The sequence below is a fragment of the Pelophylax lessonae genome, assembly GCF_965119305.1.
Source record: "Pelophylax lessonae genome assembly, chromosome: 7".
Lineage (NCBI taxonomy): Eukaryota > Metazoa > Chordata > Amphibia > Anura > Ranidae > Pelophylax > Pelophylax lessonae.
The window spans coordinates 61,398,952-61,415,050 of record NC_138774.1 but is presented as its reverse complement, the minus strand read 5'-3'; the positions used below and the strand labels follow the sequence as shown (position 1 = coordinate 61,415,050).

General features: G+C 43.9%; 1 protein-coding gene across 1 annotated transcript in view; it reads left to right on the top strand.

Moving 5' to 3' along the window:
• LOC309560038 (complement factor B-like) overlaps positions 1 to 16,099 on the top strand; it is a 131,524-nt gene that overhangs the window by 14,665 nt on the left and 100,760 nt on the right. Inside the window, exons 4-6 of the mRNA XM_082263541.1 lie at positions 1,883 to 2,056; positions 6,365 to 6,460; positions 8,158 to 8,291. Coding sequence (XP_082119667.1) covers positions 1,883 to 2,056; positions 6,365 to 6,460; positions 8,158 to 8,291 — 404 coding nt within the window. The remainder of the gene's footprint in view (positions 1 to 1,882; positions 2,057 to 6,364; positions 6,461 to 8,157; positions 8,292 to 16,099) is intronic.

The window sequence follows — 16,099 nt, the reverse complement described above, 5'->3', positions numbered from 1 at the left end:
GCTGTTTGTCATCACTCCCAGGAGGCTGGAATCAGGAAGAACTCCCAGAACACTCCCTGGAATCAGGAAGGACGAATGCAGATTACACTGCGGCTTCAGATGCCCACATCCAAGACAGCGTTTTCAAAAGTACGATTTTGACTAAAATCCAATGCCGTACACCTTGTAAGTATGAGAATAGCGGTCTGTAAAGGGCGATGGATTCGTATTATAGGGGTATTTTTAGTTAAAAAAAGGTATTTGAGGCCGGAACTCCGCTTTAAATAACTCGCAAGTATAACACTTCAAGATGTGCAGGCTGTAACAGCGTTCAGTGTATCTCTCATGCAGTGGCCGCTATGTGACATTGACATACAGACTCCGCCCCTATACGCATTCCATCATGCGATGACTTCTTCAGTAGGAGCACTGAGCACACTATTTGGATATGCACGGGTGGTGGATATTGATACTGAACCACTTTGAATTCTACATACATTGATGGTCTTTTATCACAATATTTTGCAATATTAATGATTTTTGACGCAGCACTGTTTTATGATTTTAAATTGATACCAGTTGGCACATCTTTCAATGTATGCCAGCACAAGGACCTGTAAAAAATAAGGTATGTGTATGGGAGCAGTTTTTTATACTGGTGCATTGAACTTCTATACACTGGTTTGAAATAGAAAAAAGAAAACAAGCCCTACGCTTTTCAATGCAACACATGGTAATGCGTGTCAGTGCAACACAACGCACATTGATGGTGCCTTTCCAGATGTGTTAGCTGCCCATGCCACACGCACTCATGCAACCCCATACCATCAGATATGCAGGCTTCTGAACTGAGCGCTGATAACAACTTGGGTTGTCCTTGTCCTCTTTAGTCTGGGTGACATGGCGTCCCAGTTTTCCAAAAAGAACTTCAAATTTTGATTTGTCTGACCACAGAACAGTTTTCCACGTTGTCACAGTCCATTTTAAAGGAGCCTTGGCCCAGAGAAAATGCCTGCGCTTCTGGATCATGTTTAGATATGGCTTCTTTTTGGGCCTATAGAGTTTTAGCTGGCAACAGCGAATGTCACGGTGGATTGTGTTCCTCGACAATGTTTTCTGGAAGTATTCCTGACTGAGCCCATGTTGTGATTTCCATTACAGTAGCATCCCTGTATGTGATGCAGTGCCGTCTAAGGGCCCGCAGATCGCGGGCATCCAGTATGGTTTTCCAGCCATAACCCTTATGCACAGAGATTGTTCCAGATTCTCTGAATCTTTGGATGATATTATGCACTGTAGATGATGATAACTTCAAACTCTTTGCAATTTTTCTCTGAGAAACTCCTTTCTGATATTGCTCCACTATTTTTCTCCGCAGCATTGGGGGAATTGGTGAACCTCTGCCCATCTTGACTTCTGAGAGACACTGCCACTCTTAGAGGCTCTTTTTATACCCAATCATGTTGCCAATTGACCTAATAAGTTGTAAATTGGTCCTCCAGCTGTTCCTTATATGTACATTTAACTTTTCCAGCCTCTTATTGCTACCTGTCCCAACTTTTTCGGAATGTTTAGCTCTCATGAAACACAAAATGAGCCAATATTTGGCATGACATTTCAAAATGTCTCACTTTTAACATTTGATATGTTATCTATATTATATTGTGAATAAAATATAAGTTTATGAGATTTGTAAATTATTTCATTCCTTTTTTACTCACAATTTGTACAGTGTCCCAACTTTTTTGTAATTGGGTTTGTATATATAAAATGTTTGTTCTTGGGCTTAGGTACACTGGATACACTCTAACTTTTACTACTATTAATGGATTGTCAAACAGTTCTGTTATGGCCACATTAATATTATTCTATATAATTTACAGTACCTCTATGTTCTTTTCAGAGGGCCATTGCCCCAGCCCAGGAATCCCCATTGGTGCCAGTAAAGTTGGTACTTCCTATCGAATTGAAGGCAAAGTGATCTATAAGTGTCAGAATGGGCTCAAGATGTTCGGATCAAAGACAAGGGAATGTAAAGAGAACAAGAGGTGGTCAGGATCAGAACCATCCTGCAGAAGTACGATAATTAAGACAAAATAATACTTCGAATAATACAACACCTATGTAAATTGTAATTTCTGTCAAATAGTTCTCAGGGGTTCCAGCAGATTTCTCTTGCCTGCCATGATGAAATCTAGATAATATGATTGAGTGTTCTGTACTTCTGGGATGGACACAGAAAATAGTTAAAAGCTGAAAGTGAGACTTAAGCTGGATACACACTATACAACTTTTTTGGTTAGATTACCTTTAGATTTACCTTCAGCTATGTAGTGCAAGGGCCTGCCTGATTGCATACAAATTAAAAGTGTTTAGATTTGTCCTCATATTATATGGTTTTGGTAAATCTAAAGGAAAAAATCTAAAGACAATTGTATAGTGTGTATGGCCCATTACAATCACTGCACCCTTCTCACCCATACAGGTCCCTCTCAAAAAATTAGCATATTGTGATAAAGTTCATTATTTTCTGTAATGTACAGATAAACATTAGACTTTCATATATTTTAGATTCATTACACACAACTGGAGTAGTGCAAGCCTTTTATTGTTTTAATATTGATGATTTTGGCATACAGCTCATGAAAAACCAAAATTCCTATCTCAAAAAATTAGCATATTTCATCCGACCAATAAAAAAAAAAGTGTTTTTAATACAAAAAAAGTCAACCTTCAAATAATTATGTTCAGTTATGCACTCAATTCTTGGTCGGGAATCCTTTTGCAGAAATGACTGCTTCAATGCGGCGTGGCATGGAGGCAATCAGCCTGTGGCACTGCTGAGGTGTTATGGAGGCCCAGGATGCTTCGATAGCGGCCTTGAGCTCATCCAGAGTATTGGGTCTTGCGTCTCTCTACTTTCTATTCACAACATCCCACAGATTCTCTATGGGGTTCAGGTCAGGAGAGTTGGCAGGCCAATTGAGCACAGTAATACCACGGTCAGTAAACCATTTACCAGTGGTTTTGGCACTGTGATTTCATTTAAAAAATTAAATATTCATCTCCATAAAGCTTTTCAGCAGATGGAAGCATGAAGTGCTCCAAAATCTCCTGATAGCAAGCTGCATTGACCCTGCCCTTGATAAAACACAGTGGACCAACACCAGCAGCTGACATGGCACCCCAGACCATCCCTGACTGTGGGTACTTGACACTGGACTTTAGGCATTTTGGCATTTCCCTCTCCCCAGTCTTCCTCCAGACTCTGGCACCTTGATTTCTGAATGACATGCAAAATTTGCTTTCATCCGAAAAAAGTACTTTGGATCACTGAACAACAGTCCAGTGCTGCTTCTCTGTAGCCAAGGTCAGGCGCTTCTGCCGCTGTTTCTGGTTCAAAAGTGGCTTGACCTGGGGAATGCGGCACCTGTAGCCCATTTCCTGCACCCGCCTGTACACAGTGGCTCTAGATGTTTCTACTCCAGACTCAGTCCACTGCTTCCGCAGGTCCCCCAAGGTCTGGAATCGGTCCTTCTCCACAATCTTCCTCAGGGTCCGGTCACCTCTTCTCGTTGTGCAGCGTTTTCTGCCACACTTTTTCCTTCCCACAGACTTCCCACTGAGGTGCCTTGATACAGCACTCTGGGAACAGCCTATTCGTTCAGAAATTTCTTTCTGTGTCTTACCCTCTTGCTTGAGGGTGTCAATGATGGCCTTCTGGACAGCAGTCAGGTCGGCAGTCTTACCCATGATTGCGGTTTTGAGTAATGAACCAGGCTGGGAGTTTTTAAAAGCCTCAGGAATCTTTTGCAGGTGTTTAGAGTTAATTAGTTGATTCAGATGATTAGGTTAATAGCTCGTATATAGAACCTTTTCATGATATGCTAATTTTTTGAGATAGGAATTTTGTTTTTTCATGAGCTGTATGCCAAAATCATCAATATTGAAACAATAAAAGGCTTGCACTACTTCACTTGTGTGTAATGAATCTAAAATATATGAAAGTCTAATGTTTATCAGTACATTACAGAAAATAATGAACTTTATCACAATATGCTAATTTTTTGAGAGAGACCTGTATATTATTAGGAGCCAGACTATCCATTGCCAGACTTTAGAAATAAAAATCCCCACTTTGGATTCTGTGATACATATCCTTAATATCCATGCCCAATTTGAGTTCTTATGTGCTAGAGCATATTTTAAAGGATCCATTTTCCAGAAAAACTAGACCTGTTGGCATATAACACATGTGCAGTCCATTATGAGGACCATATGTTTTTTTACAATTGTTCTTTCTTGTCTTAATAGTAAACTTGATCTTACTATACCCTGCCTCAAGCATGAGATTCTATTCAACTATAGTTATTAACATCCCCTAACTGGGTCAATAACATAGTTAGCAGTGTCCCAGTCCCAAATCACCTCTCTCGACTTACTCTTTCATTTAATCTCAAGGCCCTGGGTGCAGGATCAAAAATCTCATCTTTGCTTGTCATCCTTGTGATCAAGCCACAATGTGGTAAAATGCATTAAGGAGGAGATTTTTTTGGGGTGGAGACACCATGGCTGTATATCTGTTATGGATGATCCAATAAAGTATTTCAGAAGAGCATAGACTGGAGTGCAGTTCCTGAAAATGTATTCCCATCTAGATTCAAAAAAAGAGGAAGGAACATATAGCAAAGACATGTTGGTTTTTTAACCATTTTAGCCCCGGAGGATTTTGCTGCTTAATGACCAGGCCCTATTTTGCGATTCGGCACTACATTACTTTAACGGACAATTGCGCGGTCGTGCGACGCTGTACCCAAATAAAATTGACGTCCTTTTTTTCCACAAATAGAGCTTTCTCTTGGTGGTATTTGATCACCTGTGCGATTTTTAATTTTGTTTAAAAAAACAATATTTATCACATTTTGCCATATAACATTCCCAAAAAAAAATTTAAAAATCAAAATTTTTAACAATGTAGGCCAATTTGTTTTCTGCTACATATTTTTGGTAAAAAAAAAAATTGCAATAAGCGTATTTTGATTGGTCTGCGCAAAAGTTATTGTGTCTACTAACTACGGGAAAGATTTATGTCATTTTTATTGTTTTTTTTTACTAGTAATGGCGGCGATCTGTGATTTTTTGTGGGACTGCGACATTGCGGCGGACAGATCGGACCCCTAACTGACATTTTTGACACTTTTGGGGGTGCCAGTGACATTACTACAGTAATCAGTACTAAAAATATGCACTGTTACTGTAATAATACCATTGGCAGGGAAGGGGTTAATAGGGATTAGTGATCAAGGGGTTAAATGTAAGCCTAGGGGAGTGATTCTAACTGTGGGGGGTTGGGCTTGTGAGATCATCACAGAGACATGTGATCCTATCTAGCAGGATCACATAACCTCTGTGATCACTTCAGGGAGAATGACAGATGGCAGTGTTTACATCAGCTGTCCGTCCTTCTCTGTCAGCGGAGGGGAGATCGCGAGCGGACGGCGGCCATCGGAGCCGCCTTTCACACGCACTGGCTCCCTGGCTGATGAGCGGGGGCAGGAGCATGCCGCCGGTGGCGCTCGCTCACCCCCTAGAGTCTCCTGAGCGAGCGACGTAGTACTATGTCGGTTTGCCCAGTAGCGGCCGCCTGCCACAGTAAATCTGCAGTGGGCGGTCATCAAGTGGTTAATATATGGCGGATATTGTTCTATGTTAATACAAATGCATGGTTTTACTACCTTTTTATATATTTTTGTAATAAATATTGATATTTTATCATAACAAAATGTGGCCGTCCTTCTCTTGGTACCAGTAAAGTCCAATATTTTCTATTTTTTTGCTATTATTCCCATCTAGCTCAATAACATATCATGGTACACAACCCCTGATCTCAGATGTACTTTTTTGTGATAAGTAGTACCCCAAATTACCAATTTTTCTTTTGTTCTGCTTTTCTGGATTCTCTCCCTTGCCACTCTAATCCTTACCTCACCTAACCTACCCTTCTCCTTTCTCCCTTCCCTTCTCTACCCTACCCCTTGTGTTCTTCAAACATAACATCTCACATCAATCAATTAAGTGTAACGATGGAGAAATTAGGACCATAATATAATAATGAATCTGTCATATTCTCCTGTAAAACTTATTTTCTATCTTGTACCATAACACACTTTGTAACTTACCTGTATAGATAGATTATTTTCGAAGAGTCATTAAAAACTGTATGGTTAAAAGAAAATTAAGGTATTTCCTCATTTAAAATAAATAAATAACTAAAATTCTACCTTTTGCAAATAAATATTTGGGGCTATCTTGTATAGGTTTAAAAAAAATCTGGATATCGCATAACGTGTCTCATATACTACCCTATAAACCACCTTGTCTACAGATTCTTACACATATGATACCCCGGAAGAAGTGGCAGAGGTATTTGGATCTTCCTTGGCTGAAACCATTGAATCATCAGACCCGGACAGAGTTGAAGGTTGGAAAATACATAGTATATAGTCAGACTTACAGTATAGAACAGCCTTTCGCAACCAGATCTCGGGGAACCCCTGGTAGGATTAGTCCATTGGTTGGCATAGGGAAAATGCCTCTATATTAAATGTGGAACATGGTAAGAATTCCGCACTTACAGAGGTAACCAGAATGACTCCCCTGCAGTCATTCAAATAGTGCTGCCAAGTGGCATTCGATCTGGAACTATGCAGGCACCATCAGATGGAGGTCAATTAGCCACAAATCAAGGAACCCTTAGCCAACCCTTGAGGAATCCTGGTTGAGAATGGCTGGTACAGAAGAACACTTTAAACTTTTTTTATTGCTTGTGGTAACAGAATGGTGAAGGACCTTTTGTGTTTCAGCATGACTGTGGCCCTGTGCACAAAGCCATTGCCATAAAGACATGATTTTCTGAGCTTGGTGGGCTGGAACTCACGTGGCCTGCACAGAGCCCTGACCTCAACCCTAAACATCTTTGGGATGAATAGAAACACCATTTGTCTTCCCATCCAACATGGTTTGGAAATGGCTCATACTCATACGGTTCTGATGGTCAGATGTCTATACACTTTTGGCCATACAGTGTATCTTTACAGGGAATGTGGGCCTTCTTTGAAGCCCATTTGGTTGGTTTCACAGAGAAAGATGAATTTAGGGACATACATTTATGGGGCTAGGGTATTCCAGTGTACAACTAACTCTTTAATTGCATGAGTATGGGGGATTATAGAGCAGCACACTTGTGCCTGGCTGTTTTTGAATGAATTTCCAGGACTTATTGCAATATTATGTGAGGCGGTCTGAATTTGTCATCCATAGCTGCCCATAAACTAGTAGAATTAAAATTATTTTCTTTAAGAACAATCATTCGATTTTCTCAGCATTAGTAGGGTCAAAGCAATGTCCATTTTTAACTGCAGCAAGGAGAAGGGATAGAAACATTCTCAAATGAACACATTTCTAACAATGACTTTTAATTTTAATTGGGAAAGTCAATTTGTTCAAAAATTGAATGTTTAAAGCAAGTTAAATTTGGAAGTACTTTCAAACAACATTTTGTTAACTTATTGAATGTGCTGAGAATTTCTGTACAAATTTTCATACAAATGTTCAAATGCAAATCTACTAGTGTATAGCCAGCTTTATTATGGCTAGGAACAGCTTGATAATAGGCAAATAATGCTGTAAATGGTTAGTAAAGTAAGGTGGGGTCCTATATTCCACCTTGCAAAATATATGTTATTTACTCTAAGGGCTCTTTCACACTGGTAGCTGGGGAGTGTTAAAAACAGGCAGCTGAGCCATAGTTTTACCACCCCTCCCTCCCGGCCACCCACGAGTATTCTAAAATTACAGCCTGACAGGGCTGCACACATAGCGTGGCCATGGCAGTTTTAACTCAGGCTGCAGAGTTTGACTGTCTGCACCACCGGTCAAATTTGCCCATAGAGATCAATGGAGCTGCACTGCAATCGCAATCCAATGCTTGGATTGCAGTTGCAGCGTGATCCTGCAATTTAACATTTCCTTTCAGCAATTAAAAAAAAAAACAACAAGCGGCAGTATCACCTTCTAAATGCTTGGCACCAGGAGGGTAAACATTACTGCCTGCCTGTCTTAAACAGCCCTAAATGTGTATATTTCCAGTGATATAATTTTTGTCTGTATTCTTTACAGCTAAAAGCGATCGTAAACTGCAAGTAAAAACAGGTGGCCTCATGAATATCTTCATTGTCATTGATGCTTCAAAAAGTGTTGGAGAGAAGAATTTCAAGACTGCAAAGGATGTTGCGGAAACATTCATAGAGAAGGTACAGAGCCTTATGTTTAGCCAGCAAGAAATGTGACATAGGGACGGTAAAGAGAGAATAAATATCCCATCATGATGAATATTTTTCCAGTTACTAAGACTGCTTGTTTTTGCAATTAAACAGTTTTTATCATCAACTTTGTGTAAAAAAAATGTAGGCCTTGTTCACCTGGCGAGATTACCTCCATGCCCCATGCAGGATTATGTGCTACTGGCATGGGGATGCACAGATGTTGTGTGCATCCCGTGCCAGCAGTCTCATAGCTGTCTATTGGGACACAGTGGCTGCACAAACACAGCAATGCTTCCAGTGTGACATCTGTGCTGGTGCAAGACCCTGAATGCACCCAGGGTGAGTTCAGGGGTACACACCCGCACCCACATGGATGTCATATTGGGGCAGTAGCACCTGTGCATTCCCATGCGGATAAACATGGACCTGCACAGGACATGGATGTAATTGCCCTGTGTGAAGAAGAATTATTACAACAGTTTTTTTTCAGGAAGTGCATATTAGAGGCAGTGTAGCTCATTAGTTAGAAGGGGGAACTTTGCTGCCCATGTAACCATACTTCATAAGTTTGCAACTTGTGAAAAAGGAACACCTTGGGACAGAGAAGACATACGGCATGTGCATTACGCCACAATAAAAATGAGAATGACTACCAGTGGCGGCTGGTGCTCAAATTTTTTTTTGGGGGGGGGGGGGGCGCAAAAAGAAAAATGTAATAGGTATTGCTTCGCGGCAAAAAACGCGGCAAAAAATTGCGTGACTTTGAGGTCATGGTACAGGCATGGCACAGGTGATGGTACAGGCATGGCACAGGTGATGGTATAGGCATGGCACAGGTGATGGTATAGGCATGGCACGGGTGATGGCATAGGCATGGCACAGGTGATGGTACAGGCATGGCACAGGTGATGGTACAGGCATGGCACAGGTGATGGTATAGGCATGGCACAGGTGATGGTATAGGCATGGCCCAGGTGATGGTATAGGCATGGCACAGGTGATGGTATAGGCATAGCACAGGCATGGCATAGGTGATGGTATAGGCATGGCACAGGTGATGGTACAGGCATGGCACAGGTGATGGTATAGGCATGGCACAGGTGATGGTACAGGCATGGCACAGGTGATGGTATAGGCATGGCACAGGTGATGGTATAGGCATGGCACAGGTGAGGTCACAGGTCGGCTTCAATCACTTACCTGCTCTCCTCCTGGGCTGCCTGCGAGACATCCACGGCGCTGCTCCTCTCCTCCAGTCCTCTTCTTCTGACGGCGGCGAGATTCCGGGAACCGTCCACGGCGCTGCTCCTTTCATCCTCCTCTGTCTTCTTTGACGGCGCTGCTCCTTTAGTCCTCTTCTGTCTTCCTCTTCTGGCTCTTCAGATCCATCCTGCGGGAAGGAAATCGGACGGTGACGGTGCGTGACTGACGCACGCACCGGCACCGCCCCCATTGCGACGTTAGCGGGGTCAGCAATCGGATGTCCTGGATGATGATTGGTCCAGGCTGGACACTGGACCAATCACAGCCAGGATATAACGAAAGTGGGGGTGTCCTAGCGCTATGACCTGCGCCCAGGTTACGCCCCAGAAGGCAGCCAATCGGCGCCTCTGCTGGGTCGTAAACCCCACCCCCCCCCCATAGCCACCACTGAGACCGGCGAACGGGATTTTTTTTTTTTAACTTTATTTTTCTTTTTGTAATCTTTTTTTTCTTTCCTTTTTTAGGGGGGGGGGGGGGGGCGGCGCCCTGGCGCCCCCTATGCACAGGCCGCCACTGATGACTACATTGCGCTGAACAATAGGGCATGGTTAAAAAATTCTAAGCCTACCGATAGTAGATAGTTTGCGGTCCATGTAGGCAAAAAATACCCCTTAATTACTATGCTGTGGATAAGAGTCTCACACACAACCTAAAGAATCAATCCAAAAACATAAAAGAAAATAAAGACAGAGATCTAACACTTTAGGTTCTATTTGTAAAATGTATTGCATGAATGTCTGGCACGAGAGTGCACAGCACAGCGAGGCTGGTACTGCAGCTTCCTGGGACATGTCACAGAACAATGTGGACAGCATCCTTACATATGCTGGGATTGAGGACTTAGGAGCAGGTACCAACAAAAAAGTACTGGTTTTGCTCCCCCCCCCCCCCCACAAAAAAACCCTTGCAACTCAGTTACAGGCTTAGGGGAGGGAAGAGAATGAGCGGTAATTCACTTTTTAAGTGTTTCAGTAAATATATCAGACACAAATATAAAACAATGCTCAAAAAGAAAATATATAGAAATAGAAAAAAAATGGTACTCTATAAATCATTAGTGCAATAAGATGAAATATGAAATACAGTATATAATAAAATAGATGATGCAAGCAAACGTAAAAAATATCCTTTGGCAACCATCGTGTTATTAATGTTGAAAAAAAGTGTCCAAATATATTCCTTTGTCCACAGTGAATAAGACAATTATATTGTTACATCCGGACATCCTCAGGAATGCTCCTTGCATCAAAATAATATAACTGAAAGTTATCACAGAAACTGGTTATATTTATATAATGTATTGTTTTTCAGCATTTATAGCCCATCGGTTGCTAAAGGACATTGTTTGCTTTGTTTGCTATATATGTTTCTCTATCGTTCACTGACAGACGCAGCTCCATATTCTTCCTAACCATTGGGCTATGCTGCCCCCAACAGGAGTAGGACGCTAGGCAGGAAAAAAACTTTACCACGTCTATGGGGCAGTCCTTGCAGGCATACACCCACTCACTCTGCTATAGGATTCAGTGTGTTTCTTCCTAGTTAAGGAGTAGGACCAAGCTCCCTGCTAGGACTTCGGTCTTAGCTTGTTTTTTATTTTAAAGGGAACCTTTGTTAAAATTTTAAATTTTTAGCTAGTTATGTTCCTGATAGAACTGAAATCAACAGTCGAACTGGGTTTCTGACTGGATATCCTAGATCCTTAAGGTCTCCCAGTCCGGCCAGCGAGTGTGTGCAGGTTATAGCCCAGCGCTAAGCCTCACTACAACAGAGCCCCAAAGGATGGGGGCTGGCCTGCGAGTGAAACACCTCGCCAGGATACACACGACCTGGTTCGGCCTGAGTCGCAGCATGCCCCTTGCCCATCAGCACCCCCACCCTGAGTGGAGAGGTAGTCTGTCCGGAGTGATGCCCACCCGATTGTTGTTGGTATGGTGACTAGTGTCCCCCCATAGCTCTTGCGGTCTTGGGGTGGATGTGAGCCCCTTCTTGGTCGGACCACCCGGGTTCCCTTCTATTGCCCCCAGCCCCTCTAACAGTCACGGTCGTGGGTGGATGCGGTTGTTGCTGACCGGGCTGTCCGGATCGCACACGGGAGTTCATGGCCCCCTCAGGGTTAGTGACTGGGGCAGGGATGTCCTTTGGGCTCCCTGCGGTGGTTATAGGCTTGGGGGGAGCGGATGTTTCTTCATCCTCAGGTCTGCGCCTCACGTGTCTGGGTCGGCCTGAAAATTTAGTCCCCAGCTTTGCAGTGAACTTGCAGCTGTCCGGATACCTGACCAAGCTGACCGAGATGACCAAGATGAGATGCCTGACCAAGCTGACCGGCGGATGCCTCACGCATCCGGATCGGGCTAAAAAGTGAAGCCGTGGCTTACGACCTACTCACGGCTGACGGAGCTGGCTGTCTGAGTGACTGACCAAGCTGTCCAGGTGACTGACCCGGCTGTCCGAGCTCCTAACTAAGCTGTCCAAGCTGCTGATCAAGCTGACAGAGCTGCCGGCGGACTCGGGACCAGATCAGGCCCCAAATTTAGGGCGCGGCTTTGCTGCCTACTCAAGATTGGCTGACCGAGCTGCTGACCAGGCTATATGAGCTGCTGACCGGGGTGATAGAGCAGTGGATGGGCATCCTGCCTTCCCCCCCTCCTCAGAGGGGGTGGACATATGAGCTGTCTGGCACCCCTCCTTGAATCGGGGGGCACTGTGGGGGCATTGTTGTGTGGGGGTACTCTGCCTGCGCGTCTGCGTCACGGTGGGCCCCCTTTTCCCCTTTATAGATGACTATGTCCTTAATGGTGTGCGACCCTTACATCTAATAGGGGTCTTTTTGTGGAACTTAAGCCAGACGTCTCCTTGTGGTCGGCAACCTCCCCTGCTTGTTATATTCTCAGGGTGAGGTTAGCATATAGCGACTCTACTGGGTGTGCGTCCACACACATCGGGTGCTCTGCGGTGAGGATAATTCCTTATTTACTGCGCATACAAGGGCACTGGTGGATTCACTGATTGTATCGGTGCAGAAAATGTTGAAAGGGAGGAGCTGGCCCCCTCGGGGCATGCAGATCCCCTAAAAGCGGCACAGGTACTCCCTTTTCCCGCCTACTGTGACAAAATTGTCACGAGTCAGTGGAGCTGTTCTAAACGCAATAATGGTAATCACGCATGGTGTGGCTGAAAAGCTGGTCTGCGGACCAGGCTTCTAAAAACGCTCTATCAGATCTCCCCTTTATGGGTGTCCACCTTTTTGGGTCTTTGTTGGATGAACTGAACAAAGGACTCAAAGGTGGGAAGAGTACTCTTCTTTCTCTATCCACTAAGGGCAAGTTACTGCATAATAGACGGGGCCCTTATTTTTCAGCGGCACGCAGGTGAAAGGACCTAAGCCATTTAGGTCATCTGGGGGTTCCAAGAAGACGTGGTCGGGTAAGCTGAGAACAAGCTCCTCCAGATCTGCAGACAAATCTCCATCTGCATGAAGGGACACCCTCACCCATAACTGGGGTAGGGGGACTTCTTTGTTTTCTGTCCGGAACCAGGGACCTCCTTGATTTAGAACAAATGGGCCCACGAGCTTCTCCAATCGGGTTACAAGATTAAATTCAGGTCCTGACCATCGGACAGACTCTTCCCATCCAATCTATGCCTATCTTCAGATAAGTTAAGGGATCTACGAGAGGCGGTACAAGATCTGCTGTCGCAAAGGGTGATTATGCCGGTTCCCTCTCGGGAACACTTTCAAGGATTTTATTTAAACCTGTTTACTGTTACCAGGAAAGAAGGGAAAGTGCATCCAATTCTGGCCCTCAAGGCTCTGAATCACTTCTTGTGGGTACAGAGGTTTCCCCTACACCAAGGCAAATTTATGGCCTCTATCGATATCGAGGATGCATATATGCATATCGCTGTAGGAGAGGAACATTATCATTTTGTGGCATTACCATTTGGTCTCGCCTCCATTCCCCCAGGGTCTTCACCAACGTGTTGGCTTTGGTATTGGCATTACTGTGACAGCGGGGGATTGCGGTACAGGGGTACCTGGGTGATCTCCTCTTAAGAGCAGACTCCCACTCAGTTCTGGTGGGCGATCTGTTAATCACTGTACGGACAAAGTTGCAGAGGGTGATTCGGTTGCTGTTGTCCAGCACTCTGTCCTCATTGCAGACTTGCATGCGAGCTCTAGGCCTGATGGTGTCTTTACCTTCGGGGCGGGTTCCATTTGCTCAGTTCCACACGAGACCTCTGCAAAGGGGTATTCTTGTCAAGTGGAACAAGGATCCAAAATCTTTGGACAATCTGATTCGGTTGAGTCAAAACACAAGAAGTGCTCCTCTGTGGTGGCTCCATTCCTTGGCCCTGCATCAGGGCAAGTCCTCCTGCCTTCCATTGTATTGGACCGTGGTATCCACGGATGCCAGTCTGTCTGGCACCAAGAGTGTCCTGGTGGCTCGGGAGGTGGCCAAGAAAATTTTGTTCCAGCCCTCTCTGCATATACCCGGAGTGGAGAACTGGTAGGTATATTAATTGAGTCATTAGGTGTTGGATCAGGGGGAATGGTCCCCTGTTGTGTGTCCAGTGGGGGACACCCAATGTAGACCTGTTAGTTTCTCGGCTCAACGAGAAGGTACAGAGGTTTGTAGCCAGGTCTCGGGATCCTCTGGCCAACGCCACAGACATGAAGTGGTGGGGTTTTCTGCGCTAATCAAGAAATTGTGATTGCAATTACTATAGTGAGCTGCTGCACAAAGCAAACATAGAAGTACCAACGAAATATATAATCAAAAATGTGCTGCGCTAAAAAAGAATTCTCCCAAATAAATGGAAAAGTGCTGATCTATCATTAACGTTTAGATAATACTTATTATATAATACAATCTTAAATAAAAATCAAAAATGTGCACACAAGTTTTATCAGTGTGAAAAGAAAGGGGTGTTTTAAGTCCCAATAAAGTCCGTAGCTTTAGAATGTGAAAATGGTGTTCAAAGAAATCAACAAAAGGTCCCAAAGGCTGAATGGCTGGTGCCTCCTTGGGGACAGTATCGGCTGATCTATGCGTTTCCTCCACTGAAACTCCTGCTGAGGCTTCTGTGCTTAATAGTGGTGGAAGGGATTCTGTTCATTCTGGTGGCCCCAGACTGGCCTCGCCGGTCTTGGTGGCAGGCAGTGGTACAGGTGTATTCACGGAAGGGTCAGGTTTCACCTTTCCCTGTGAAGGTGCATTCTGCTAGGGCCCTGAGTGCCTCTTGGGCCTTTCGCCATCATGCGTCAGTAATACAAGTTTGCAAGGCGGCAACTTGGTCGTCTATGCACACGTTCACTAAATTCTATACTAAATTCTACAAAGTAGATGTGTTGGCATCCTCGGATCATAAGTAGGGTTGAGCGAACCTGGACTGTATTGTTCGTGTTCATACCGGACATTTGGGTATTCGGTACCGGGACCCGAACCCGGACATTTCACTGTATGTTCGGGTACTGTCCGTTGTTCGGTAACGTTATTTTAATGTTTTGGCGCGGTTTTAATGGCGTGCTTTCAACAGGTGCAAGGCAGCCAATCAGCAAGAGTTTAACTAGTGTGCCCTAGAAGCCATCACAACCATGTCTACTAATGGCATGGCTGTGATAGGCCAGTGCAGCATGTGACCCAGACTCTATATAAGCTGGAGTCACACAGCACTCTGCTATAACTACTATAGGGAGAGGTTCCTGACTGCTGCTGCTGAGGGAGAGATAGGACTTTACTATAGGGCGAGGCTGGAGAGATTGCTTGTAGGGAAAGCATAGATAGGAACAATCTGCTTTAATCAGACAGCAATCTACATTGATTGTATTGTGTGGGGGTGCAGTGAACGACTTCTTTAAGCCCTGACCTGAGCCAAGTGAGGAGGAGAAGGGAGAAACAAAAAAAATTATCAGTCTGGTAGGCGTGCGGTGCTGCACATTTCATGCAACCTCAGTGCATATGTGTGTGCTTAATCTGCATTTAAAAAAGAAAAAACATTTTTTCCTTTATATTTAACTTTAAAGACCGTATGTCAGACAGACATTGCTTTTCTAACCTGCTCTTCAAAAAGCACCAATGTGAGGGGAAAATAATTCTTTTACAGTATTTAGGGTAAAAAAATTATTTTACATCCATTGCATACTGTTGTATTGCGCCTTGCAATAAAAAAAAAAACGATTTAGGGGACAAAAGAGTTGATTGCGGCCCTGTCTGCATATGTTACAGTGACACACCCATTGCATACCGTTGTATTGCGCCTTGCAATAAAAAAAACTATTTTGGGGACAAAAGAGTTTATTGCGGCCCTTTCCGCATATGTTACAGTGAGATACACCCATTGCATACTGTTGTATTGAGCCTTGCAATAAAAAAACTATTTAGGGGACAAAAAAAGTTGATTGCGGCCCTGTCCGCATATGTTACAGTGAGATACACCCATTGCATACTGTTGTATTGCGCCTTGCAATAAAAAAAAAACATTTAGGGGACAAAAAAGTTGATTGCGGCCCTGTCCGCATATGTTACAGT